Below are 26,984 nucleotides of genomic sequence, written 5' to 3'. Positions count from 1 at the left end.
TTGCTCCTCTCACCATAAACCTCACCTGGGTTTGCTGCTCACGAGTTCAGGCTTCTCCTCTCCCTCCCTGAGCCTGCCCAGGTGGGCACTGGGATGGGCACCCTCTGAACTGGGAGGAGAGGGGCAGTGACACTAAAGAGTTCAGAACAAGTTTTCCCTTTCCAGGGCATTTTGGGTATTTTCACTGGCAAATTTGCCAGAAGGGGCTCTAAATTTGGTTCTTTGGTTTTTGTTTTTGGTTTTTTTTTTCCCTTCTCAACAATATTTATGTTCTAGAGTTTGTGAACTTGCCCCACTCCTGCTCCTTTTGGCAGTGTCCCCAGACTGGTGTCCAGTTCTCTTACCTGGCTGATGGAAGTTGGCATCGCTGGCTCAGAGGTGCAGGATGGAATTTCTGTTCTGTGCCCAAATGATTCCGGGCTTTGGGTCAGTTTTGGGGGGAAAAAAATAATCCAAGTGTCAGATTTCTAAAGGCAATTGGGTATTTGAGTGTGAGGAAGAACAGGGCATTCCCCTGATTTTAAGTAATGGATTTAAGTGCCCACTCTTGGGAGGAATCTCACCAGAACCGTGATTTTGTGAAGTGTTTGCTCTTTGCTTGGGTACCTGCCTGACTTGAGTTGTGAGATTTCATTTTCAGAGGCAATTTAAGGTGTCTCTACCTTGTTTTTCTAAACAAGAATCATCTCTTCAGGTTAATTGGGTGCTTTAGGAAATGCCTCTAATGTGTATTCAGCTGAAGGGTTTAAAATGGGAATAGGACAGTCCATAATGATGATCTCTGCACACCACAAATGTCAGCAATTTCTGCCCAATTCGTGGTTTTGAATAAAATCTCAAAGTTAAAACATCCGCTCTGCAGAGGAGACAAAACCTGATCCCGTTTCAGAGCCAAGCTCTTCAAAACTGCTGTGAAATTTCAAGTCTTTGAGGATTTCAGTTTTTCTCCTTTGGAGAAATGTGCTCAACACTTGTTTTCTGGAGCTTTTAATTAAAATCTGTCGTGCTGTGATAAATTCCTTTAAAAATGTGACAGGCTCTAATCCACACCAGGGGCAGAGGGGAGCAGCAGCTTTGCCTTTCTGTGGATCCTTGGATTAGGAAAGGACACGGATTCCAGGGAGAGCAGCTCTGTGGTCTGCAGTGGCACAGAGCCCCAGGATGGATGTGCAGGGCTGCTGGGGCTGCTGCATCCCATCAGGTCCCTGCCCCAGCCCAGGCTTTCTCCAGACTCACACCGAGTTGCACTTGCAGTGACGACGCCCCAGATTTTCCTCTCCTTATTTATTTTTACCCTTGTAAATGGAAGTAATAACTTTAAATCTGTAATTTAACTGATTTTTTTTGTATAGTGAAAACATTCCTGACCTGCTTCTGCTACCTTCTTTTGATTATTTTTATTTTAATTAAAAACTTGACCTTATTTTTACTGTTGCAGACCAAATCCTGTGGTGGACCAGGGTAAGCTTTTCCAAAGACTACAGCAGGGAGGAAAAATAAACAAATAATGTGATTTTATGGTGTTCAAAAGCACCAGGTTCACCTGATTTTTCTTTCTGAACATTAATTAAAGCACTTTTAGGACAGTTTGGGCACTACAGAGTTTACTCAAAGGAGGTGTAAATCTAATTTTCAGGTCCATGTGGTGCTGGTTTGTATTTTTAGGCAGAGGTGGAAGGGCCTCAGCAGCTCCAAAGTTCACCCCAATGTACATTTGAATATTTTTTCTCACTGTGGTGTTATAAAGGTTTAATCACTCTAAACCCTGGGACACGTTTGTTGTGATTCAGGAGGATTTGGGTGTTGTGGAAGGAGTTCTTGTGTGTTCTGGGATCCTGGATTGGTGGTTTCAGTGCAAACCCGCTTTTGCAGACTGCAAATACCATGTTTGGGTTTTTTTTCAGTTCTTTGCAACTGAATCAGTAAAAAATACAGCTTTAAGGTGGTTCTGCAGAGAGCAGGAGCTTTGGGAAGGGACTGCAGCTCTCTGGGTGAATGCCACATGATTCACTAAACCTGTAAAGCAAGGTGTACACATTTTTGTGGGTTTTTAAAATGTAATGATTGTTGTAAAGTTTGTAAATAGATTTTTAAAATAAATGTAGATTTTATGACTGAACCAGAAAGAAGAGCAGTAAAAGTCTTTCTTCCACGGACCACTGGTGGACAGGGGAGAGTTAATTCCAAAAGAGTTTATTCTTTTATCAAAGTTTCCTTGCTGTTTTACCCAGAGGGGAGTGAGATGAGGCCAAGGTTTTGTCTGGACACGTGAAACAAAAGTTGTCACATCCAAATTGTCCCTGCAGGACTCAAAGCAGACCCTTCTCTGCTGCTCCCACTCTGGACTGGGATGTGTTCTCTTCTGCATAAACCAATAATCTACAACAATTTTCCACTGTTTTAATGCAATTTCAGAATATTTATTCACATATTGATCCAAACAATGACCATTTGAGGAGGAATGTCTTTTAACACAGTTTTGAAACCTCACTCTGGCTCTGTGGCTCCGTTTCACTTTGGAAATTTTTAAACCTTCTTTCTTCTGCCTTCTCCCTCCACCAGCCTCTCCTGTAACCACACACCAAATTCCAGGTTTAAAGAGCAGAAATGACTTTGAGGATGGAATTTTCAGGTGCTAAAATAGCACGGAGGTGAAGCCCTGGGGTGGTTTGGATGGAGATGAGCTGGGTGAATATCTGGGGCTTCGTTCCCTGAAGTGCCTCAGGGAGGGGGAATTTGGTGCTCCCTCCCACCTTCCCCAGGAAATGATGATAATTGGAGTTTTTCCATGGGGTGGAACATTTCCAGCCACTCCCCTTTTTTTCCCCTGTTTAATATTCCTTTAGCAACACCAGGAATGTGTTGGGTTGGAAAAGCTGGGTGTGGGAAAAGCTCATTTGTTTTCAGTGTTATTAAGCAGCAAGAAACGAGAAGTTCCTGAGCAAACCTCAGGATCTGCTGGGGTTTGGTCCATTCAGCTCTGCCAAGACAGGCCAAGTGAGCCAGAAAGGACTCATTTCAAATATCCTGGTAATTATTCTGGTGTGTTTTCCTGCCTAACATCATCTCTTGCAGTAAAAAAAATACTCAGCTATAGTAAATTACTGCTGCTGGCTCTTCACTGTGCAGGCAGTGCTGCTGGAAGTCATGGGCCACAATTCCAATGCACGTTCAGGACAAATGGGATTAAAGATGAGCTAAAATCATATTTATCTAGGTAGTTTCTGCATGAAATGCAGTGGAATGCAGGCTCTGCATTACTGTTCCTGATTTTATGAGCCTTTTCCAGGCCTGGCTCCTCGGTGAGCCTGGAGAGGCTTTCAAGCACTCCAAGTTTTGGGGTTTGGCTTTGACTTTGAAGTAGAGATTGGGCTTTTGGGATGGCCCAGGGACACTTCCCAGGACGTGGTGCCCATCTGGGCCCATCAGGGTGTTGCTGGGTTGATGAAAAAGCCCATTTCTGCCTGAGAAGGCTCAGTGCGTGTCAGTGCTCCCAGCTGTGAGCTCTGTGCTGTGCAGCAGCTCCTGCAAATGCAGTGCCCAGCCTGGGGACCCTGGGAGCAGCAGCTGCCACCTGGGAGCAGCAGGGACAGCCCTGGGACAGGACAGGGACAGGGACAGCCCTGGGACAGGGACAGAGATAGGGACAGGGACAGAGATAGGGACAGGGACAGAGATAGGGACAGGGACAGAGATAGGGACAGCCCTGGGACAAGACAGGGACAGCCCTGGGACGGGGACAGCCCTGGGACAGGACAGGGACAGGGACAGCCCTGGGACAGGGACAGAGATAGGGACTGGGACAGGACAGGGACAGCCCTGGGACAGGGACAGCCCTGGTACAAGACAGGGGTGCTGTGGCTTTGCAGGAAGCCAGGGAGAGCTGGGCTTGGTCTGGGTTAGCTCAGGCAGGAAATGTCACTGATACAAGGGGAGCTTTGGAATGATGGATCCCTGTCCTGGGAAGGGTGCAGGTGACAGTCAGGGACCTCTGCAGGTAATTTTGGTCCAGTGGGAGGTGTCCCTGCCCATGGGACAAGGTGGATTTTAGGTCCCTTCCAGCCCAAACCATCCTGGGATTCCATAAGAAGGGCAGAGCTGGTATTTCCTCATGTGAGCTAAACTTTACTCCCTCTTCCTCCTCCACCACCTTTTTTCCCCTCTCCTCATGCATCTTCTTTAAATTTTCCCATAGTGATGACAGAAAAACCACATTACTCACCATGGCTTCCTTCAGATCCCTGATCCTGGAGTTCTGCTGCGAGCCTGGGCACTCACTCTGCTGCATCTCCTCTAATTTTTCCATTTCATTTGGAATCTGGATTGGGAAAGTGACACAAGGAAGTGACACAACCCTCAGGATGGGAGAAGGGAGGTGTTTCTGCCAAAAGCAGCTCTACCCCACTTACAGATGGAGGCAAAACTCCACAACTGAAATTGTGTGGTGGAGTGTTCCACTGCACTCCTGAAATTCACCTTTCCCTCACGAGCCCCAGGATGCTGAAATGAGGAGGAACTCGACATGAAGCATTGATTGGCAAAGAGGGGAAACCACTGCTGGACACAACCTTCCACTCATTTCACTGCTGAGCATCCACCATGTGCAAATTGCCAAAATGTTAAGGGAAGTGGAGGAATTGTCATAAAATAATCCATCAGAATGTTGGAATTTATGGAGAGGATGAAATCAGATTTACCCTGGACCTCAGAGCTCCATCTCTCCCTTGGAGCTGGCTGCCCAAATTATTCCATAGAGCTCCAGTGACAGTTCAAAGAGACTTTACACACAGTGATTATGAATTTTTTTTCCCTCCACACAATAGTTTTACTCCTGCCAGCTACAACGTGCTGTTCTTTGTGCCAGGCTGACAAATGTCACCTCGCCCCTTATTTTCCAAATCCTGCTTCAACCACTGTGTTTGTCCCCAGATCTCAGGGTGTTTGGGGGACAGACACGGGTGTAGAGGGAAGCCTTTGCCACCTTTTTGGCTGCATTTTCTGCAGGCCAGCGTTGTTTCCCACCTCCTGGAATGGTCCCAGCAGGACCTGGGCGCTCCTCTTGCCCCCTGGCTGGAGGCCGTAGGACCAGTGCTGGGCCGGGCACAGCCCCAGGGCCAGCAGGCACAGCAGGACTCCAGCCACCATCCTCCGGGACTGCTCCATCCTGGAGAGACAAAACAGCACCTGGCTGGGCAGAAAGGCATTGCAGAAAGGCATTTGTACCCTGCAGAGGGCTGGAAATGAGGCATTTCTGGGTCACTGCAGCATGGAATGTGATGAGCTGGGAGGGATTCCCAAGGGGGATGGAATTCCAGCTCCTGGCTCTGCACTGACAGCCCAAAAATCCCACCCTGTGCCTGCTCCAGTTCTGACCTGCACCTCCTGGGCAGGAGCCCCAGCTGGATTTGCAGCCTCTCAAAGTGTGGATTAGCTCACTTGAAAGAGATTGGACATCTGAAAAATTTGGATGAAGATCTAAATTAGGATTTCTGAGTTCCAGCATGTGTGGGCCTCAAAGGTTGCATTCCCTGGCGGTGTTTGGCAGATGTGTTCAGCTGGTTTCTGCTCTGATGTCCCTGCTCCTTAAAAACTGCCCTTTGCAGTCTCTTCTAATATTTTTTTTTTTTTTAAATAGGAGCAACTGTAAGCACTGGATAAATAAAAAGGGAATGTGGGATGTTGTTCCAGCACATTACCTGCTGCCTGAGAGGTTGTGGAGTAACTCCAGCTCTTCTCCTCTGGAAAATGCCTGTAAATGTGCTCTCAGCTCACTTTTATACCCAAGAACCCCAGTGCCACCCCATTCCCAGCAGGAGACTTCCTCCACCTCTCCCTCCCAGGCTGCAATTTTGGTGTTACTGTTACAGGGCTGTCATGCAGTACAAGTAAAGCCCATAATTGGGACACCCCGGTGCAGCAATTAAATTCAGCTCTTTTCTCTAAAAGTCATAAAAGTAACAGCTTTGCTTTTGCGAGGTTGTAAATCCCACTTTGGGATCCAGATGATCCTGCTGGGAAATGCAGGAGCTTTTCTGTCAGTGAGTTCTGTTCCTTCAGTAAAAGTTCTTGGGTGAGTCTGAATTTGTTGAGGGTGTGAAATGGGTGAGGAATTGAGCTCAGTCTTTAAGAATCCTGGAACGTTTTGGGTTGGAAAAGACCTTTAATTCATCTATTTCCACCCCTGCCATGGGCACAGACACCTTCCCCTGGCCCAGGGTGCTCCAAGCCCCATCCAGCCTGGACTTGGACACTGCCAGGGATGGGGAATGTGATCCAGGCAATACCTCAAGCCCATCTTCATTTATATCAGGCATGAAGGAAACAACCCTTCAGGGCTCAAACAGGAGCCTGTGGTTGCACAGGTGCCCAGAGCAGTTTGAAATCCTCCTCCTTAATATTTAACTTCAGGTGCCTTGGTGTTCTTTGCTCTGTAAAATGCCAGGTGGGATTAAACTGGATAGACTGGAGTCTATGATTGTAAATGTGCTTCGGTGGCACAATGGAGTCCCTGGTGTGAATAGATCCCCAAATCCTTTTTAGAAGGGCCTGGACTGACAGGGACAAGGGGGAATGGGTTTAAACTGACAACAGAGAAGGTTTAGGTCAGGAAGAAATAGATTTGGGTTTATATTAGAACAAATTCCTTTCTCTGAGGGTAGGGAGGGGCTGGGATGGAGTTCCCAGAGCAGCTGTGGCTGCCCTGGAGCCCTGGCAGTGCCCAAGGCCAGGCTGGACAGAGCTGGGAGCAGCCTGGGACAGTGGAAGGTGTTAGGGATGGAATTGATGGAAATGATCCTTAAGGCCTCTTCCAAGCCAAACCATTCCATGATTCCCTATTTTTCAATCTCGAGAGTTTGTGCACTGCAGGTTTATAAAGATTTATTTGCACGCAGGAGTTCAATTCCGTATTTTTGACTGCAGAAATTGTATTTTCCCCACTCTGCCTTGCTGTGCACTGTTCTGTGCCACCCGAATGTCTGGTGGAGCTTTAACGGATTAAAGTAATTTAAGAAGTGACTAATTCAGGGAGGATTTGGTGACTCTTGGCAGAGTCACTCTCGCTGCCCCAGGGCTCCTCCCGCTCCCGGCGGGGCAGCCAGCCGAGGCAGAGTCACTCTCGCTGCCCCAGGGCAGCCAGCCGGGCTCCAGCTGGGAACAGCTGGCTTCAGAGCAGAAACGTTCCTGCTCCTCTGGAGGGCACCTGGAGCCCCCAGGGACTGCCCTGTGTCTGAAGCCTCCTTCCCTCCCTGATGAGCCTCGCAAAAATGAGCTCGTTTAGAAAGCAGAGCTGGACATCCAAAGCGAGCTCAGCCCAGCCACTGCAGCTCCTTCACCGCCTCACCCTGGCTCTGAGGAGCCTGCTCTGAACAACTTGTTCTCCACAGGAATTGGACTCCTATGATCCTTGGGTCCCTTCCAGCTCAGGATATTCCACGGTTCTCTGACTATTCTGCCTCCAACTGTTTTATTAAACAAATATGAAGGGTGGGGACAAAAAGGCTGAGAAGTCTTGGAGAGGAATGACAAAGCAAAACCAATCCCCTGCAAATGGCTCGGAACCCCCACAAGCACAGTTGTTTTTCCAACAGGTATTTTATACTTAAAACTAAAAAATTCTTGTTCTTCTCACACAAAGCAGGTAAGATTTGGGGTTTTTTATTAAAATGAAGACAACCAAGCCACTTTTTTTCTTTCACGCTTTTTATTAATGCAACTTAAATTAGCTGGAACCTGCAAATTCTGCACAGGGCTCTTCACACAGCTCTGTCCTGGCAAAAGAGGTACCTGAAATCCAGCTGTGAATGATGGTGCCACATGCTGTGATTATTCCATAGTGCTTCAGTGAAAGTTCAAAGAGATTTTATACACAGTGATTACGAAAATAGAGATATATATATATATATATTTTTCCATACAATAGTTTACTTCTGCCAGCTACAAAATATGATAAAGAAAAATAATTCATTTGTTTCTCTAGCCCTAGGAATCTTCTACTGCAACAGACACAACATTCCCACTGAAAGCCATGAGGTGTGAGAAAGGACTCCAAAGTCACACTGTAACATTTCCCTGGAATCTACAGATCATTTCTCCAAGGATATAGTGTTGTCCTAGAGCTTGATCCAGAGGGATCTGCAGGAAATAATCCCAATTCTGAACCTCGTGGCTCGGGGATTTTGAGCCTTGAAAGTTCACTCAGTCACTCAGTGACTTGCCTGAGTCAAAGGAACTTGAAAAGGAGGGAGAATCCTGCAGTTCCCAAACACATCCTTTGCTGACCCTCAACCATCTCTGATCCTCCCAGACTGGTGGCAAAGCAGCATTTTTGTAACAACAACTGAGACAAGACGACAGAAATTGCACTGCAAGGGAGAGACAACCCCCTGAAGAACTGTGGAACTCCAGCTCCTGTGGGACTCCAGCTGGGATCCACTGGTTCTTATTCCTCCTTTGTATTTCTACAGTAACAGCTTGATTTCCTTAAATTCAAGGTTAGTTTTAACTTTGGGGTGGTTCAAGCATCTGAGGTAAGTTCTTGATGCACCTTTTTTCTTTTTTTTTTGGTATAGTTTCTTCATGTGCTTTTTGATTGTGTGTAAAATAAAGGTGGTGTGAGCTGAGAACTCCGTGGATCCTACAGGGAAGCAGCTCCTTATCCACACCAGGGGTGCTGAGGCCTCTGCCCTGCACAACTCCCCACACAGGCAGCTCCAGCTGCTCTCTGCACAGGCACAGCAGGTGTGGGAGGCCATGCAGGGGCCTTTTACAGCCACCTGAAGCAGCCCAAACAGAAGAGGAAGACCCAGCTGGGAAAAGGACGATGCCCAGGGAGCTTTCAGGGAGTCTTTGCATAGTACATGGAGGGGAAACAGGGAAAGATTCACCTGCTGAGGTCATGAGGGGAGGGCAGAGCACGAGCTGGAGCCCCTCTGCCTCTCTCTGCTTTGGTGCCAGCTCTGCACTTTCCTCTCTGCATTGAATTCACCACCAAGGGTGAAAACACTGCAGGAACTCCAGCCTGGAGTGGTCAGGACATGTGAAAGAAGGATTTTTGTCACCAGCTGTGACTGACAGCGCACCTCCACACTCATTTGGAGAGGATTAATTAAAGATATCCAGTTTCTGAGCAGGGATGTTCCCATCAGCTTCCACCCCAGCAGAGACCTGAGCAGCCCCTGGGGACACCGAGCCACCCCTGGCATGGATCCAGACTGGAAATACACCTGTAAACCTCAACTTGGTTGCTACTGTACAGGAGTAACATTTTCTATTCATATTGCAGCTACAGATTTAATAAATAGAATTGCATATATTGTGCTTTATAAATTAAAATGCATTCCAAAGTGAGGCAATGCTAAACAATGAAACCATTGAACCTTTCCCCCCCAAAACCAGCCACACTCTCTGATTCCAGCACCAGCTCACTTCCCCACTCTGCTCACAGAGGTACAAACTCTCTGCTGGTACCTCTGAAAACAAAAATTCCCTCCCCAAAAGTGATCAAAAAGAGTTTACCTAGGCACTACTGCAAATGTAAGGTGGCTAATAACCATGACTTTAACTCAGGAAGGGGAGGAGGTGAAGCAAGTCACGATGAATGTTTGGATTCCTTCCTCTTCAGCGTGTTCTGGCCCCTATCTGACACTCTGGGACATGTGCAGGGGTGTCAGCATCTCCTCAAAGATGGCTCCTTTCACGTTAGATCCTCTCAAATTTGCTTCTTGTAGGTCACAACCTGACAGATCACAATTCTGAAGGGGGAAAGGGAAAATAATGTTAACTGAATAAAGACAGAACATTGTTCAAAAGTTTAACTCCACTTCCCTTAACTCCAGGTAACTTTGCAGCTGGAGAAAAGCCAGCAATCCCCCAAGTCACCATCTTTTTGTCCACATACATACATTTACATTTGTGTGTGGGAAATGAATGCTAAGTCACCTCCAGGTCAGTCCCTGCCAGCGTGGCTCCTCGCAGGTTGCAGTTCTTGAGTTTGGCGTTTTTCAGCGTGGCCACCCGCAGGTTAATCCCGGTCATCTGACTGCCCTCCATGTCCACACCCTTCAGGTTGGCACCTGCAACACACCCAGAAATGCAGCAGCTCCAGGAGATGCTTCCCAAGAGCTGGGTGAACTGGGAGAGGCCAAGGCAGAACTGGGAATTCCATGATTATTTGGCAGAACCAGCCCAGAGTTGTGGGCTCTTCCCACAGACTGTACAAACACAGCTGAACTTTTGCCACATAAATGTACAGGCACAGGGCTGATTCCAGGGAAAAATTAACAGGCAAAAACTTACCTTCCAAATTAGCTTTAAGGCCTGATGGATCTTCAAAGTTGCAGCCTTTCAGGGATGCTCCCTCTGCGTTGGAACACAACATCTTCACCCCCTGCAGGTTTGCACACTGGCAGAGACAGGATGAGAGTCACGAGGGTGCCAAGATGAACACCAGAAATCAGCAGAACACAGATTTCAGTTCTGCATTGCAACTGCACCCCCCAAAGCAAACCCCCATTACTGTGAGGAAGTGTGGCAGCACTGTGAAAAAAAACAACTTGGGAAACTTGATTTTTTTGCTCCAATTCCTGTTCCTTGAGACAAGTGCAGGGCACGCTTACATCCAGCACAGATCCAGAGAGGTCAGCTCTCTCCAGGTTGGCACAGCACAGGTTGGCATGGGCCAGGTTGCAGCGGCTCAGGTTGGCCATCTTGAAGTTGATGTAGCGAAGATCCAGGCGGGAAAGGTCAGCTCCACTGAAATTCAGACCCTGGAAAAGCCAGTGAACATCCCCAAAACGGTCACAGAGGGGAAGGGGGAGGTCTGGATGCAAAAGAATTAAAAGGAACACGTCTGGGTAGTTGTGTGTATAAATCTATGCAGATAAACAGATGTACTGAAACACTTCCAGTACCTAAAGGGGCTGATAAAAAGATGGGAGAGACTTTTTATATGGACAGAGAACTCCAGGACAAGGGGCAATTTGGAGATCAGGTTTAGGTGGGATATTGGGAAGAGATTCATCCCTGTGAGGGTGGGGAGGGGCTGGGATGGAATTGCCAGAGGAGCTGGGGCTGCCCCATCCCTGGAAGCATCCAAGGCCAGGCTGGAGCAGCCTGGGACAGTGGAAGGTGTCCCTGCCCATGGCAGACTGGAACAAGATTATCCTTAAGGTCCCTTCAACCCCAAACCATTCCATGGTCCTATACAAACATACACTCACAAGATCATTAACTCTATTCCATAACACCATGAAATGTAAACACAAAGCTCTCAAGATTTGGGTATTTCCCTAAAACAGGCTGTGGTTTTAAACTGCAAGAGGGCAGGGGTGGACCAGGTGTTGGGAAACAATTCCTGGAGTTCTGTTGCCAAGACAAAGGCTGAGCTCCCTCACCTGGCAGCGCAGCTCGGACTTGGTGGGCGTGGCCAGCAGGAAGCGGACGAACTCCTTCCGAGAGATGGGAGAGTGATCCTCAGCTGGCTGCGAGTTCTGGGACAGGAGGAAAGGGACAGCACTGAGCTACACACCCCCTGGCACAGCAGGACGTGCATCCAGGGCTTACAGACAGCAAGGTACCTTAATAGCAACTTCCAGGTGTTCAATGAGGGAGTCGATCCCAAAAAACCTGGCTTCTTCCAGAACCCCTACAAACAAAGCAGTGCTGGTTATTCCAGGGAATTGCTGCACCCTTCTCTCCCCTGACTGGAGAACACACACACATTCTACTGGATGTAACTGGGGGAGAGAGAAAGTTTGCTTGCAGCTAAAAGGAAAAACATAACTCAGACACAACATTTCCAACACCAGCACTAGGTTAAAGAGATCAACTGCAGAATTCCAGGTATTAATCCAGTATGGATTTTTAATGCTCCAAAGAGAAACAACCAGCCTATCCTCATTAAAGCAAGCACATGGAGCTGCACTGCTGAGAACAAATCCACCAAAGGAAAACTCCCAACCACGGGGATGAGCACACAAAGCTCCCCCTGGCTTCACCACGGGCAAAGCTTTAATTCCAAGGAGGAGTAATTCAGGAGATGTCAGACAGGTAATACCTACCTAGCAAATTAATGCCATCATTTACAATGAGCTGTCCGTGACGCAAATAGTTCAAAATGGGCTCAAAATACTCGGGACTGCGGTCAATGAGGAAAGCTCCTCTAGGATCTTGCTTATTCCCCCAAGCATCTGTTTCCACAACATATATATATATATATAATTACATTTGATGTAGTAATAGAAGAGCATTTGCTTCAGTTTTCAGAGGTTTTTATTACCAAAGGGGACTGGAATAGCAAACATTCCACTTGGAAGGGTGGTTCGGAGAGAGAAGGAAGGAAAGGAGGAGTGGGGGGGAAAAATCAGCTTAAAATGAACTTGCTCCTGTTCTGAATAACTGAATTTTTATCACATACAAAAGAATCCTGGCTAGGATAAAAGCAGCACTGAAATTTTAGTCTGATTGTCTCCCCAAGGCTGCCTTGTGCAGTTTGGTCACTGGCTCTGCTGACAAAACTGAGGAAGATGCAAGGAGATGAAAACCTCCAATCAAATAAACAAACAAAGGACCCAAACCACTCACAATGGATGGGAGCTGTATTTGCAGCTTGTGAGACAGATGATCAACATTAGGTGGTGAGATGATAAACAGAGAGAAATAAAGTTTTAAAAATAATTCCCTCTTCTGCTCTGGTACTTTAACATACTTTGGATATTTTACTTTATGAACAAGAGCCTCAGCTTGACAGTGACTTTTGCCTACTTTGCTCATTTATTACTTAAAAATAATAAAGTTCAATTCAACATACTCACCTTTGTCTTTGAACATGTGTGCCAACATACTGTCAGGTTCTTTGTTAACCAAAGTGCTCCTAGAGAACAAAAGTAGCCCAGCTTTACTCTTCCTTCATCTGTACATGTTTAAGAATTAATTTCCTGCAAAACTTTGGTGGCAAATACAAAGCACAGAGAAAGCTGCAGGAGTCAAAGACCTCCTGCTTCACAGTAAGTTACTTTTTAAGGTATTTTGCTTTACTGAAATGAAGTTTTTGAGGACCATTTTTACCGGGTGGTGGTGAAATATCTGCCTCCCACATTGAGAGTCAGCCAGTCTGTGTGGGACCCTGTCAGCTCCTCCTGAGCTCTCCCATCAGTCTGAGGATCTGCAGAGAACAAAGAAAGTAACTACTGGAAAAACTGTTAATATTCTTTAATTACAAAGAGGTATCTTCTGAAAACACCACAAAATAAAATCTTAAGTTTATAAGAAGGCAAAATAAACTCTATTAAATAAAAGGTTAATGATAAGAATTACAGACTCACCAATGAAGGGCTCCCCTTCACAGACAAACAAAACATCATCATCCCTGAGACAGGAAGGGGCAGAGAGAAGAGAAAAAGAAGGTTAATCATAATTTATTGCTCATCTAACTGACAGTGGAACCTCTCCTGATTCTTTCAGGTAAGTTATGACCAGTGGCCATTAGCTGGAACTTCTGTATCTGATTTTTATCTGTATTTTGCAGGTTCTACTGGATTGGAATGGACTGACTTCACCAGAGATTTTATGTAGGGACCACTTGAGTAATCAATTAATTCTTACAAAATAGCTGCTTTTCTCCCCAGTCTGGGACTATTCTGTGAAGCCAAAGTACTGCCAGAATTTGTCTCCTTTATGGAAAACCCCCCATTCCAGGGCTGACTGAAACAGTGGGGATTTCATGCCCAAACACTGCCCTGGAAACAACACAGGAGGAGGTGAAAAGGCCTCAAATGCAGCTTGTATCAAGTTCTGAATCAATAAATGGCTTGAAGTTAAAAAGACATGAAAGGACCTTTGGGCATCCTGGCTGGAAATGATCACATCTGGTTTTAGGGCAAGGATTAAGGAGGATTAACAGGTTAGTCTCTTAGTCCCCAGCCCTGATTGGCCTTTTCCTGGCTGATCCTCACCTAATCAAAGCAATATCATCAATGAGCCCCCCTTTCCCGTTGTAAACGCTGGTGGCTTTTATCCCAAGCTTGTTGCTGGCCACAGAGAGCAAATCTGAGAGAGTCCCATACACAGCCACGACCTGGGGGAGGAGAGAAGAGAGGAGGCTGTGAATCAAAACAAACCCAGGCAACCGTGCTCCAAAAGATCTGCCACTTCAGATTTATCAGGGCTATCAGGAGGAGCAAAATCCATTTGGATCTGGACCAGGGAAGAAGGGAAAAGAGCAGCTTTGGTGCTGGAACACAAAAACTTCACAGCTCCCACCGAGCCTCACTGCAACAGCAGGGAGGGAATAATTGGTGCTGTAGGAAGATAATTGAGTTGTTTATTTCTCTCAAACACTGCTCTGTCCCAAGCCTCTCCCAAATGTACTTCCCAAGGATTAAAGGACAGGCACACGAGCTGTCTGCAGCCAGGCTGTGGATGGAAAATCGGGATCACAGACACAGCTCAGCACAACTGCAAGGCTCAAACGCTGTCACATGAACCCCTGCACTCCAGGCCCGGGTGGAAACAGCGGGGCAGAATTAACAGAATTAATAATTAATACACGTTAAAGCACGGTCACATCAACGTCTACACTCAGAATGCGGATGGCAACATCAAGATCACGGACTCTCTGTGGAACTGCATCCCGGGGCCTTTTCCTCTGCCTGGGCCTAAAAATCACTATTTCCAGTCTTGAGACGATTTTAGCGAGCTTTTCATCCATTAAACGCGATCATTCCCAGCGCGGCAGGGTCCGCCTCCCCCCAGAGCCCTCATCCCACAGCCGCGCCTGACACAGCAGCCGGACGCGACTGCTAGAGGCTCCCAGCGCCTCCACCCGCGACAAATCCCCGCCTGTGGCGATTCCCAGGGAGGGGGAGCGGGCGGGCAGGGCCCCGCGGGGAGCGGCCCCGGCCCGGCCCGGCCTCACCTTCCCGTTGCGGGCGCTGCCGTTGACGAACAGCGTCACCCGCCTCATGCTGCGCCCGCCGCCGCGCCGACACCCGGAAGGGGCGGGCGCTGACGGGCAGGCCCCACGGCCAATCAGCGCCGCGCTGCGCCGCGCATCTGCCCAATGGGCAGCGAGGAGGCGGGGCAAAGCCGGAACGGCAGCCAATCGCGACCAGAAGAAGCGTCAATATTTGCATAAGCCCTCTGTGATTGGTTGCCGCCCGTCACGTGCGCGCGGGCCGTTGAATGAATTCATTTAATCATTTTATTTTTTCTCCCGTACCAAAGCGGTGCTGCGGCCCAACGGCCCGCGATCTCTCCGCCGCCCCAAAGAGTCCCTCCTGTCCCCGCCAAGCCCCGCGGACCCCCGGGGCAGAACAGCGGTGAGGGGCCGCCCCCACGATCCGCCCCCCCTGCGGTGCTGCTGGGGCCGGGGTGGCTGCGGCGGGCGCTGGGGATGGGCGAAGGGGCGGGGGCGCGGAGGGATCCGCAGGGGCGTGGCGCGGTTTGAAAGCGTGAGGCGGGCCGGGCGCGGGCCCAGGTGAGGGCGGCCGGGCAGGAACGGGAGCGCTCGGGAGGGCTCGGGGTACCGGGGGTGTCCGGGGTACCCGGGGTGTGAGTGCCCAGGGCCGGTACAGACCAGGGAGCCCCGGGCTGGGAGCTTTCCCTCCTCGGCTGGTGGCTGTGACTGTAGCCATCGGCCTCCGCTGGGCTTGAGAGCAGAAAAAGGGAAATTAAGAAAGAAAAAAGGTTGCCCAGGCGTTGTAAAGCACGTTGGTTTGGGTAATTTTGTTTCTAAAAGTGCGCGTGTTGGCAGAGGGGGGTTTCAGAGTCACGGTATTGAGCTGTACATCAGTGACTTAAGAAACTAACTGCAAAAATCCCTAACCTTTTAACGTTTCTATTCAGAAGCCAGTGGGAATTAAAATAATACATTTTACTAGTGTTGTTTCTTCTGCTGATTTCTTTATAAGACTTGTATGCTCTTTCTGCTGCTACTAATTAGTGTTATTAAAAGTAGCATTAAACTGCTGATAGTTATTGTGCACTTGGAGCAAAACAGCCGCAGTGTTTATTGTATAAAATACAGTGTGATTATTGTATTTTATACACGTATTTTATGTTAATGTCAGTTTGACAGAGTGGAATCACAGCCTTGTGGCTCCTTACCCTGAGCCACTCCTGTGCACGTTGATAATGCAGGTTTTCATTGCTCTGTGTTTTTCTTTCTGGGCCCTGCCCCTTGTGTCCTTTTCCTGCAGCTTTTTGGGGATAAATTTCCCTTCCCACCCCACTATTAAACACCTTGTCCGGGGAAAATGTGGATTTGGAAGAAGCTGGAGCGTGGTAGTGAGCTCTTGCTTTTAGCAAGTAATAATTTATTTTTTTCTTTTTAATAGGAATCTGTAATTAAAGCAGCAAAGGCTGAGTGGATGTTCCTTCAAATAATTCCCAAACAATGTTCAGAGGATCTAAATCTCCCCTGAAAGTTAAAGAAAATGAGAGTGGTTGTCCTGAACAGAAGGAAGGGGCCTCTTTCCCTCTGTCAGGAACCCAGAAGAGCTGCCAAGTGACCAAATCCAAAGTCATCAGACCATCCAAAAAGGAGAACTTCGCTGATGGGAACCAGACACGGTCACCCAAAGGTGCCCTGAAGAGCCCCACAGAGGGTTTGTGTCACCCCCGGGGGGCTGCTGTGGGCTGGCAGCTCCCTGGGGCCCTCGGGGGGGGTGTGCTCAGTGAGCCCCCCTTGCCTTTGCACTCCAAGGAGGGTTTGCCCAGCAGCCGAGCTGCTCCCTTGGGAAATCACTTCTGCACTCCTGAGAGGGACAAAGCAGAAGGAAAGGCTGATTTGGGACTATCTGAACAGAGGAACAAACCTGTTGGCTTTGCTGCTGTGATGAGTGCTGAGTGTGGCATCGCTCAGCAGAGCTTTGGAACACGACCCACGGGTGAGGCTGGGGTGACAAATGACTTTTGTCCTTCTCAGAGGGGCTTCTCCAGCTCCTTTAGTCCAAGCTCGTTCCAAAAGCTCCAATTTAGGGCAGACTGAGGTGATCAGAGTTTGGGTGTGCCCAGGAGCACCCTCTGAGAGGCTTTTGCTGCAACACCTTTATAGGACATCCCACATATGGGATAATGACAGCATTTCACTGCACAGGTTCTGTCCTGCTCAGTGCAGTGCTCCCTGCTTATCTCTCTGCACTTAATGAGGTGTCCTTGGTTTCACAAGGGAATTGCAAGGCAAATTCTGCAAGTGTTGGTGCACACTAACAAACAATTGAAAAGCTGAAAGGCAGACTTGGTTTGTGATTATTTGATGTGCTCAGGGAGGTTTCTTGGGCTGAGCAGGTAATTCTGGGTCTTAGAATAAGTAGCATTAATTAACCTTAAAAAAGACAAAATTGCCGTTTTAAAGCTGTAGGTATTACAAAATATTTTTGTGGTTTTGTGCTTTGTTTTCCTTTTTAACCTCTCCTCTTGTCCCCTTTTCAGGGCCTTCCCCAACTTCACTGAAATTTAGGAGGAGATCAACCATTGGATTGAGGGGATCACCAGAGAACAACACCCTGATCCGGTACCTGGCCCAGCAGAGGAGCAGCAGGCAGAAGGAAGCTTTCACCCAGGTGAGAGTCCTTCCCAAAGATCTGGTGGGGAATCCCACTCCCTCCAGCAGCCACCTTGTGCTGGGAGAAGGGGAGGTGAGTCTTGGGAAGAATCCAGCAAAAGGGATACCCATGGCATCAATTGCTGCTGTCCCAGGACAAGGGGATGTTCCAGGTTGTGTTTCCACTGTGTAGAGGCTGGAATTTCTTCTCCATGTTCAGCTTGCGGATAGATTTTAATTTTTGTTGCTTTCCTGTGTTTGCTGCATTTGGTTTTTGGGTAATTAAAGTGTTGCTGTTTCCAAGTGAAGTCAATTTCAAGGGTGAGTAACTTGGTTAATCAGATTTGTCCATAACTTGAACTATCCTGGGCTGTCAGAAAGCAAATTCTAGACTAGAGGAACAGATTAAATGCAATAAAATGCACCAGATTTCTGGGTAAAGTTCCTCTTTTCCTTATTTTTTTTTCTTTTTACAGCTATAATTGCAGCCAGATTAAATGCTAGATTCTTTGTATTTTATGTCCAAGTGCATTAAAGCTGCAGTGTGGGGGAAGACATGCCTGGTGGGATTAATTTTGTCTTGGCAGATCTGTCCTTTTAAACCTGCGAGTGTGAGGTCGCTGAAGGACAAGATTGGAGCTTTCCAAGCCTCCTTTGAATCCCTGCAGGAAGCTGAGGGGGAGCCTTCCCAGGAAGGAGGTTCCTGTAAGTTGGTTAAATATCCTGGTCAGTGATTGACCTTAAATATCTGCTCTTCCCTTAGGTTAAAAGTATGAAACTTCTTATAATATGAAAAAGTATGAAATACTTCTTATAATACAAAATAATCTTCCTTTATTAGGCTTGGCACGGGTGTTTGTGCTTGGTTTGAGGTTTGGTTAAACATCTTATTGCACCCTGATTAGTGGTTCCTCTGAAAACTCATATTTTTGGGTCTCTTTCCTTAGTTTTAGTTCCTAGATCTGTACTCTTTGATGGATTTCTCACTGAGCATTAGCGTTTTTGCACTTTTTTCCATGAAACAGAGAATGGTTTTCATTTTACTTCTCTGTTATTGCTGATCTTAATAACATTTATATGAAAATAGTCACTTATTTTGTTGTGAAGGTTGATAATGTTGTGTTCAAAGTACATCTAAAAAATGTGTTCTTCTCCCTGCCTAGAACATTTCCTGACTTTTTGCACCTCTTGACGGAGAAACACAAAAAGAGGATTCATTGAAAAACGTGAAGTTTCTGATTTGTTTGGGTTCTGTTTTATTTTTAATTGATGCAGCTCAGAGCCAGGCACCTTTTAAAACAGAGCCAAACCTGGAGCAGTGGAGTGAAAAGCTCATGTTGGGCCACAGAGGAGCTGCTTTGAAAGAAAACTTAAGAGAAAATGGGAGCACGAGCAGCAGGAGTGAGCTGAGGACCTGCAGCATCCTGTCCCCACAGCAAGCTGTGACTGTCCCTGACCCTGCTGCTGCTGCAAAGGTGCTTTGAAATGGGGAGAAACCTCTAAGTTAGACATTAAAACAGACAATTTCTTCATTTGCCATGTCTAATCTTGCTAAGCATTTAATTAATTATTTTTTTCCTAAGCATTTCTCTGGGTGTTTTGGGAAAATAAGTTCAGCTGAAATAGTGGATGATGGAGAAAACTCTGAAATCCTTGTCTGTGGGATTAAAACCCTCCATAGTTTGTGCAGTTGTAAAAATCCTGTAACTCTTTCTTTAGGAGTGGGTTTATGAGCAGCAAAATCCTGTTAAATCCTTGGACACTGCTGTCACTGGAGATACCCTGGAAACAGGCCATGGTAAGAGGATTCAGCACTGTTATAATCTTTGTTAAACGCTCATTAGGAAATAAAAATACTTCAATATTTGTCAGGAAATGTTTCAGCTGACATTTGTCATCTTGCCTACAATTTGGGATGCAGCAGAAACCCAATGTAACTGTCCACCCATGTAGTGCTCCTTTTTAGTATGTTTTATAAATTGCTGAAAATAGCAAATGTACATGTGGCACAATGTGGCAGAATTTACAGACTGGTGGATTTTTATGGGGTGTTTCTGCACAGGATCTGTGGAGACGTGTGTGCTTTTAATCTCATGCTTCTAGTACTAAAGTTGTGTCACTTTTCCTTCAACCCTTCAGTGTCACAGCTGTGTGCTTGCCCTGAAGCTGCCAGCTGTGAGCACAGTGCCACTGGTGATGCTGTCCCAGAGCTCAGCACGAGGAAGGCTGGGGCTGTGGAGGATGTGAGCCTGGCAATGCTGGGTGCAAGCCGAGCCCCTGGGAGCACTCCCAGCAGTGACCTCTCCCAGAGCAGCTCCCTGCTGAGATCCATCCTGAAGAAAACCCCAGCCAGGGAGCCCCCAGACAGCCCCGAGGCTGATGCAGTGCTGGCACTAAGGATGAGCTTACAGGTGCTTTGGTGACTGATTGCTGTGGCTTGGGAATGATTGGGAAATGATTTAATGCTGCTTGTTCATGTTGGGAGCTCAGCTTGGAGCTCTCGTGCTGGGAGAGGATCAGGGGTGATCCAATTGCACCTTCAGGACCTGAAGGGGTGACAGGAAAAACAGAGACTTTACTAAGGTCTGGAGTGCCAGGAATGGCTTCAGACTGACAGAGGGCAGGGTTAGGTGGGATGTTGGGAAGGAATTGTTCCCTGGGAGGGTGGGCTGAGGGATGGAATTCCCAGAGCAGCTGTGGCTGCCCCTGCATCCCTGGAAGTGTCCCTGGCCAGGCTGGACACAGCTTGGAGCACTCTGGGATAGTGGGTGGTGTCCCTGCCTCTGGCAGGGGTGCCACTGGGTCATTTTAAGCTCCCTTCCCACCTGAACCATTCCACGATTCCATGAAATTTGAGTTTTATTCATGCAGCAAACAAGGAGGTTTCATTAAACAAAAGGACTGATTATTAAATGCTGCTTAGGGGATAGTATTTTAATGAATTTTTATTGAACTGTATCTCTTAAATTTGACAGGAATACTTAAACAGTGCCATTGACAGAGGAGGAGATGAACCAGCTGCAGTCTCCAATTGTGTAAAAGCCTCTGAAATATTGCAAACAGGTCAGATTCCCTTTCCTAAGAAAAAAATCCCTTGGCTTTCTTTATTTCTTTTTAAAATAAGTGACATATTGTGTGGGATAAGGTTTTTTCCCCTTTGCTAAGTCTGCTCATTGGTATTAATGACCACTGAACGACCTCCTTGTGGCATCCTGCTGATGACATGGAAAACAGGATTGCCAAGAAAAGGCATGTCTGTCAAAAAAAATTAATCCCACCCCAAAACTTCAGAAAGCCTTGAGCACCTTAATAGAATCCTTGATTTTTGAAAGAGTCTTACACTTTTCAACTGAAACTTGGGAACAGGAGTCACTTTTAGTCTGTTTCTTCCTTGATTTCTTAATAAATCCAGAGTGAAAATCCTGGCTGGCCTCACAGGCTGTGTAAGGATGGTTTGTGGATAGTTTGGGTGGTGATTTTTAGGAGACTATTGAAATCTCTTGCAAAGCCTTTGCTATGTGCCAGTTCCCCTTCACTCAGCTGTTTATTTCATTTTATTCCAACAGAGAGAACTGACAGTCAGAGCTCCAAAACACCAAAGAAGAAAAAAGTGACTTTTGGGGAAGTTCTGAGCCCTGAAATCTTTGACCAAAGCCTGCCTGCCAACACCCCCTTACGCAGAGGAGCCTCCCCAGGGTGTCCCCAAGGGCAGAGCCCCTGGGCGAGGCCAGACCTCTCCCAGGAGCCTTTGCCCCTCCTGGATTTTGGTTGGGATGATGTGAGTTTGTTGCTCTCTATTCCCTGTCATTCCCTTGGTTCGTTTCCCCCCCAGCCTGCTGGGTTTTGCCAACTAATTGCTGAAATATAAAAGTAGAGTCTGCTTGGAGTTAAAGAATCACACTGAGAAGTTGAGTTTTTAGGTATTCTGAACAGCACTTTGGCCTGGAGAGCTGTGTTAGGTTTCTGAACCTTGAAATGTTTTCCCCTTTACTTTTTCTTATATTTTGCTGCTGTGTTTCTTTTTGTCACACAAAGCAAAGATGTTTCCTTTAAGGAAACAAAATATTCACTGAGAAGTTGAGTTTTTAGGAATTCTGAACAGCACTTTGGCCTGGAGAGCTGTTTTAGGTTTCTGAACCTTGAAATGTTTTCCCCTTTACTTTTTCTTACATTTTGCTGCTGTGTTTCTTTTTGCCATACATGCAAAGATGTTTTCTTTAAGGAAACAAAATATTGCCACTTTGTCTACAAACACTGATGGACAAGGTCCATCAAATATCTGCTGTAGTTATTGCTAAGAAATGTCATTTTTTGTTTGAAGGAAGGTGTTGAGCCTCTCCCAGAATTCCTGGAAGGTGCTGTTGCTGCAGAGGCCCCTTCACCTGTTGAAATTGCAGAAGGTAACCCCCAGCATGTGCTTTTGTCAGTAGATAATGAATCTTTTAGAACCTGAAAAGTGAGAGTTGAGGGGTTTGGTTTATTCTTCTGTTTGTACTTTTTTAATATAGGGGATATATTTCAATTGTGCTAAAACTTGACTGCTAGCATTTAAATTGAAAGGTTTTCTTCTGAAGCTCCTTGCAATGTTTACCTGAGCTTTAGGTTAACTGGGTGTCATTTAAACTTGTGATATCTTTCTGAGAAAATTTTACTGCTTAAAGTAATTTTATTTTTAGAATCTTGATTCTGATCCTGTAATTCTGATGACTTTTAAACAGCAACCCAACAACAAAAGAATTGAAAGTGGGTTGTGCATATTTATTTATGAAAGCTTTGGATGCTCTAATTATTGCTGCCAAATCCTCCCAAGTTGAGTTTTCCTCTATTTTGTAAAGCAAGGTAGAATTTTTATCTTGCCACGTTTGATAGTCCTCAAGATTTAGTTTCTACTCAAGACCAAAGTGGCTGAAGTGCACAATATCAGAAATTATGTAGACAATTTCCTCAAAATGTGATTAACTTGCATTGAAACTAAAACTCCTTTTTTTCATTTACAGTGGCAGAGACTGACAAACCTGACGTGGCAACAACTCGTTCTTCTACTAAAAGGAAGGTGAGTTTCCTTGGTGATAAAAGTTATTTTGTTTATTTGAACTTCTTCAGGCAGAATTGTTCTTTTATCCCTCTTGATGCTTAAAAAAATTTTTCCAGCCTCCTCCAGGTAGGAGGATTATCTATATCCAGGTGTATGGAAATACCTCCTGTTAGTGCCTTGAGGAAATGAGATTTCTCAGTGAAAGTGATTTTCCACTTATTAAAAATACAGCCTGATACTTTAAATTGACAATTTCTGTTGAATTTTCCAGGAGCTTTTCCAAATAATCTGACAAAATGTCAGATGTTTGGCTGCTGGAATTTCAAGGCACAGGATTGATTGTACAAGAAGTGCTTTCAGACTTCAGTGTTGGACAGCTCTGGTGGGAGGGGAAGGCAAAAAATAGAGGAATATAAAAAAAGTAACCCATTTTCTTAAAAGAAATAACTGAAGATGAAAATTTACTGTATGTTCATTATAATACAAACAGGACTGGATTGTACTGTGGGAAATGAGTCTGTAATATTTAATTTCTAGTTGTGCCAGCCCCTAATGAGGTGATAAGAGATTCATTCCATTTGATTTTGTGCCTGCTGGACTCTGGTGTGTTTCTCTAAGCAGCAGGTGCCCCCAAGCACCCCAAATCCTGTTCCTCAGCAGTGCAGGGCCATGGCACAGGACACTGATCAGAGCAGCTCGGGGGCCACAACCACTGAGAACGACAAAGACACGAAAAATCCAAGGAGGAGCAAGATCCAGAGACAGAAGAATCCAACCACAGCTGCTCCCAGGAAGAGCCAGGTGAGTGCCAGCCACTGCAGTTGCTGAATCTGCTTTTATTTTTTTTCTCTCTCCTTGTGTCTTACCAGGATTATTTTGGTCTTCCTGTTGCTGCCAATCTTTTCTTCTTCATCCCCATCTTGTTTTCCTGCATTTCCTGCCCCATCCCTTTTTCTTACTGACTTGAGGGCTTGAATTCTTGGAAGGCCAAAAGGAGCTTTTTGGAGAGAGGTGTTTGTGTGTCACTTTTCAGACTTGAGGGCCAACAAATGAGTTTGTAGTTCTTCCCTTTCCAAATTCTTGCAGAGCCATGTTAGAGAAGTAATTATTTTTTGCCTTTGAGTTTCTAGATTATTCTGTAGCTGGCAGAAGAAGTGGAATCTTCCTTTTAGGGGAAACAGTTGTCATCCATCAAAATCCAGTAATGGGGTCACTTACTGAAAAATATTATAGAGGATGATTAAAATTTCACTGTGCTTTATTCTCCTTCTCAATCTTTTCAGAAAAAAACCCACCTAAGCTATGGGAAAAGAAGAAAGAAAAAAGTCAAGAAATCTTTGTATGGGGAAAGAGAAATGGCTTCTAAGAAACCCCTTCTCAGCCCTATCCCTGAAATGCCAGAGGTTTTCTCTTCAGTGTCATCTCCAAACTCACCAAAGGCAGATGCACTTCTAACAGGTAATTTGGGTTTTAGTTTTGTTTTGCTTTGCTCTTTCTGTTCCTTTATTTCAACAGTTACACAAAAAATATTTTTTAATTGCTTCTGTAATAGCAGAGTCTGGAGGATCTAATAAATTAATAATGTCCAACTGGTAAACTCAGTTCTTGTTGGACTCCAGTGTAAATCTGACAAAAAAACCCCACCTCTTTACTTTGGGTACTGCTATTTTCAGAGTCTTTAAGCTGGTGAGTTGGGCATGGAGAGTGAAGGGATGTGCAGAGCTTTGTGTTGGGTTTGTTCCCCACTGTTCATGTGGGATGGTTATTTTTATATAGGTAAAGAAGTGTAATAAGTAAAATAATCAATACACAAAGTAAATTACCATGCAGCTTTCCTTGTAAAGCATAGAAGATGTTGTACACTCAGTCAATTAACCACGTGTTTACTCTTGTTCAGAGGGTGCAGGTGTGGGTGATCCCAAAAGCTGGGATGCCTGCAGGGACAGTGCCCAGGAGCCCCAGGCTGGAAGGATGCGTGGGAAGGGGCTCTGTGCAGCTGCTGTGTGCCCAAGCCCTGGGCTCCTGCAGGAGGCAGCAGCCACCAGCGCTGGGCCTGGAGACCCTGAGGTGCCAGGGAGCCTGGAGGCTGCTCCTGGCACTGCTGCTGAGGTAACTGCTGGGCTGAGGGAGCACACAGTGATGCTGGGGGGAAAGCACTGGGGGTGATGAAGCTGGGGACCAGGGAGCCTGGAGGCCATGGAATCTCCATCCTTGGAAGGAGGGGTTGGGCGTTCAGAACTCAGCCTCTGAGCAGCCTGGGCCCATGGCAGGGGGGGAATGGGATGGTCTTTGAGATCTCTTCCATCCCTGGCTATTCCAGCATTCTCTGCTTCCCAAGCAACCTAAGTTTGGCCTGCAGGATTCCCTGTCAGGTGTTGGGCTTTTGGAGACTCACGTGGTAAGGAGAACAGGAGCCAGTTCAGCTGTTTGAAAACAGTTTTTTATGGATTACCTCTTGCCTGTATTTAAAAAAATCAAGGGTTTTTTTTTTAATCTCCCCAGTTTTCAAATGCTGTGCCAGATGCAGAAGGTGATTTGGATACATCTCATTTTCAGCAAGGTGAAGAGACTCCGTGTGAAAAAGAAGCAAAAGAAAGCAGTTCCTTGATAGAAAAGGAAGAATTACAAGGAAATCTCTTAACTGGGCTGGAAATTCTGGAACAACAGGATGTGCAGGAGGGTGCCCAGAGAGCCAAGTGTCCTCTAAAGGATTCTGTCAGAGGTGATCCAGCAAGGAGAAGAAGAAGAAGGAGCAGTGCCTTCTACTTCCCTCCTGCTGAAAACCTGCAAACAGCCGGGGCTGATCTTGCAGTTTGCTCTTACAATGTGGAAGAAGTTTTATCAGTCCCCCAGGCAAAGGAGGGGTCCCTGCAGGCCTGCAGCAGGAGCAGCAGCGCCAGTGCTGAGGTCAGGGTCAGGCGCAGCATGAGGCTGAGCAAGGGTGCAGCAGGTAAGGGACTTGAGTGGATTCAGCTTCCCAGTGAGGTTCCCAAGCAGCCTCCCCTCCCAGCTGCTCCCAAAGCCAGGAGAAGCATCAGCACATCCATCCTGGCAGGAACTGAGAATATTCACCACAGGGAACAAAACCTCCTCCCCTTCCCAGCCCCAGGGAAGGAGAATGAGGCCTCTGCTCCTCTTGCTGCTGGTCCTGGCAGGAGGTGGAGGAGGAGAAGCCTCTGTGAAGGCACAGCTCAAGGAATGCCCTGGGCTCCCACCCAGAGAAGGAGAAGCACAAATTCTGTGTGTAGGAAGGACAGGAGTGACCAAAAACACTCGGAAGCAGCAGAAACTCTTGAGCTAAGATTGAAAGATGTTTCAGGCATCTCTGGATTTCTGAAGTGAAGGTGCTTCTTAGAGCCTTGTGTTGTCTCTCAAGTGCAGTTTTCTTGTATTTCCCCACTTGTATTTCCTCACTTGTTTCCTATTCATTTTCTGGATAACTTAGAATTCATTTTCCTTGTCTTGATGCCTTAAATGCTTGAAGATCTGAACTGTGTGGCAGACTGGCTCAGAGCATTGGTCTGGTACAGTTATGGCAGGTAATGAAGAGTATTAAAAAGTTCTCCCTGATAAATGTGGGTTTGTCTTTGGCAGCTAAACCACAGAGTCAAATGTGTCCTTCCAGTTACAATTGCTCCAAGGGTTTGTTTCCCATGTGTGTGACCATTCCCTATAAATTGCTGTTGAAATCTGCTTATATTTTCTTCTAGATTGCAAAAATACACTAAAAAGAGATTGTCTGCAATGAATAAAGGAATCACTTTCTCCTCTTTCCTCTCAAGAAGTGGGGAGCATGTTTCTATCTTCTGACAAGGCTTTGGGCATGAGCAGAGGTGGAGTTCCTTTGAGTAAGATTTAGTGTTAGAGTTCATGAATGATGCTCTGATGTAAAGGGTGGTCATTGAAGAAAAAAAAAAGCTTTTAGATCTTTATTTGTATAAAATTCATCTGACAAATGCAACTGGCTGAGGGGAGAGAAGTATTCCTCACCAGGAAGGCTGTGCTGCATTTGCAGCCGTTCCCAGCCCTGTGTGTGTCCTGAGTCCATCCCCTGCTGGCCCCTGTCACCTTCCTGTTTGCACTTTCTGCTTGGAACAATGAAATAAAGAGTGAGGACTGCAGGTGCTCTGCTCCAAGCTTTGCTGCTGCCTTCATTTTTCATCCTGGGGTGTTCCAGCCCAGAGGGATGCCCATGCCAGCCTGGAGGAAATGGCTTTGTGTCCAACACAGTCCCTTCTGTGACCTGGTTTTTACCATGAGTGATGTGGGATAAAATCTTTTATGTACTTGGCTGCTTTTATAGAGCTTGAAAGAAACCAGAGCAGTTGGATTTTTATACCTCTTTCTCCCAAGACAAGAATTCCTAAAGCAACTTGAAAGAAACTCCACTGTTTAAGCTGTTTGAGT

The 26,984-nt window shown here is 46.4% G+C and overlaps 3 protein-coding genes across 3 annotated transcripts; 1 reads left to right on the top strand and 2 right to left on the bottom strand.

Annotated features, from left to right (window-relative positions):
- Positions 1-2,404: 2,404 nt before the first annotated feature.
- GNRH1 (gonadotropin releasing hormone 1) lies at positions 2,405-5,745 on the bottom strand. The gene is made up of 4 exons (XM_041424862.1): positions 5,697-5,745; positions 5,023-5,164; positions 4,223-4,318; positions 2,405-2,568 (listed from the first exon to the last, which is right to left on the bottom strand). Exons 2-4 carry the CDS (start codon positions 5,161-5,163, stop codon positions 2,527-2,529), a joined length of 279 nt encoding a protein of 92 aa, XP_041280796.1. The 5' UTR covers position 5,164; positions 5,697-5,745; the 3' UTR covers positions 2,405-2,526.
- A 1,938-nt stretch (positions 5,746-7,683) lies between these two features.
- Positions 7,684-14,996, bottom strand: KCTD9 (potassium channel tetramerization domain containing 9). The gene is made up of 12 exons (XM_041424905.1): positions 14,915-14,996; positions 13,953-14,074; positions 13,323-13,366; positions 13,066-13,162; positions 12,813-12,871; positions 12,060-12,188; positions 11,577-11,644; positions 11,394-11,489; positions 10,617-10,766; positions 10,297-10,402; positions 9,940-10,073; positions 7,684-9,752 (listed from the first exon to the last, which is right to left on the bottom strand). The coding sequence occupies exons 1-12, from the start codon at positions 14,960-14,962 to the stop codon at positions 9,636-9,638; spliced, it is 1,170 nt and encodes a 389-aa protein (XP_041280839.1). The 5' UTR covers positions 14,963-14,996; the 3' UTR covers positions 7,684-9,635.
- A 422-nt stretch (positions 14,997-15,418) lies between these two features.
- On the top strand, positions 15,419-26,321 carry CDCA2 (cell division cycle associated 2). Its single transcript, XM_041424854.1, has 15 exons — positions 15,419-15,475; positions 16,335-16,886; positions 17,431-17,561; positions 18,130-18,247; positions 18,818-19,017; positions 19,262-19,340; positions 19,682-19,953; positions 20,518-20,605; positions 21,109-21,320; positions 21,864-21,942; positions 22,540-22,595; positions 23,199-23,378; positions 23,861-24,035; positions 24,475-24,686; positions 25,080-26,321. Exons 2-15 carry the CDS (start codon positions 16,394-16,396, stop codon positions 25,917-25,919), a joined length of 3,135 nt encoding a protein of 1,044 aa, XP_041280788.1. The 5' UTR covers positions 15,419-15,475; positions 16,335-16,393; the 3' UTR covers positions 25,920-26,321.
- Positions 26,322-26,984: the final 663 nt, after the last annotated feature.

This window comes from Onychostruthus taczanowskii, unplaced genomic scaffold (assembly GCF_017590055.1).
Source record: "Onychostruthus taczanowskii isolate IOZ18803 unplaced genomic scaffold, ASM1759005v1 scaffold84, whole genome shotgun sequence".
Classification (NCBI taxonomy): Eukaryota; Metazoa; Chordata; class Aves; order Passeriformes; family Passeridae; genus Onychostruthus; species Onychostruthus taczanowskii.
The sequence above is the reverse complement of the archived record's forward strand: the minus strand, read 5'-3'. Positions and strand labels throughout refer to the sequence as shown.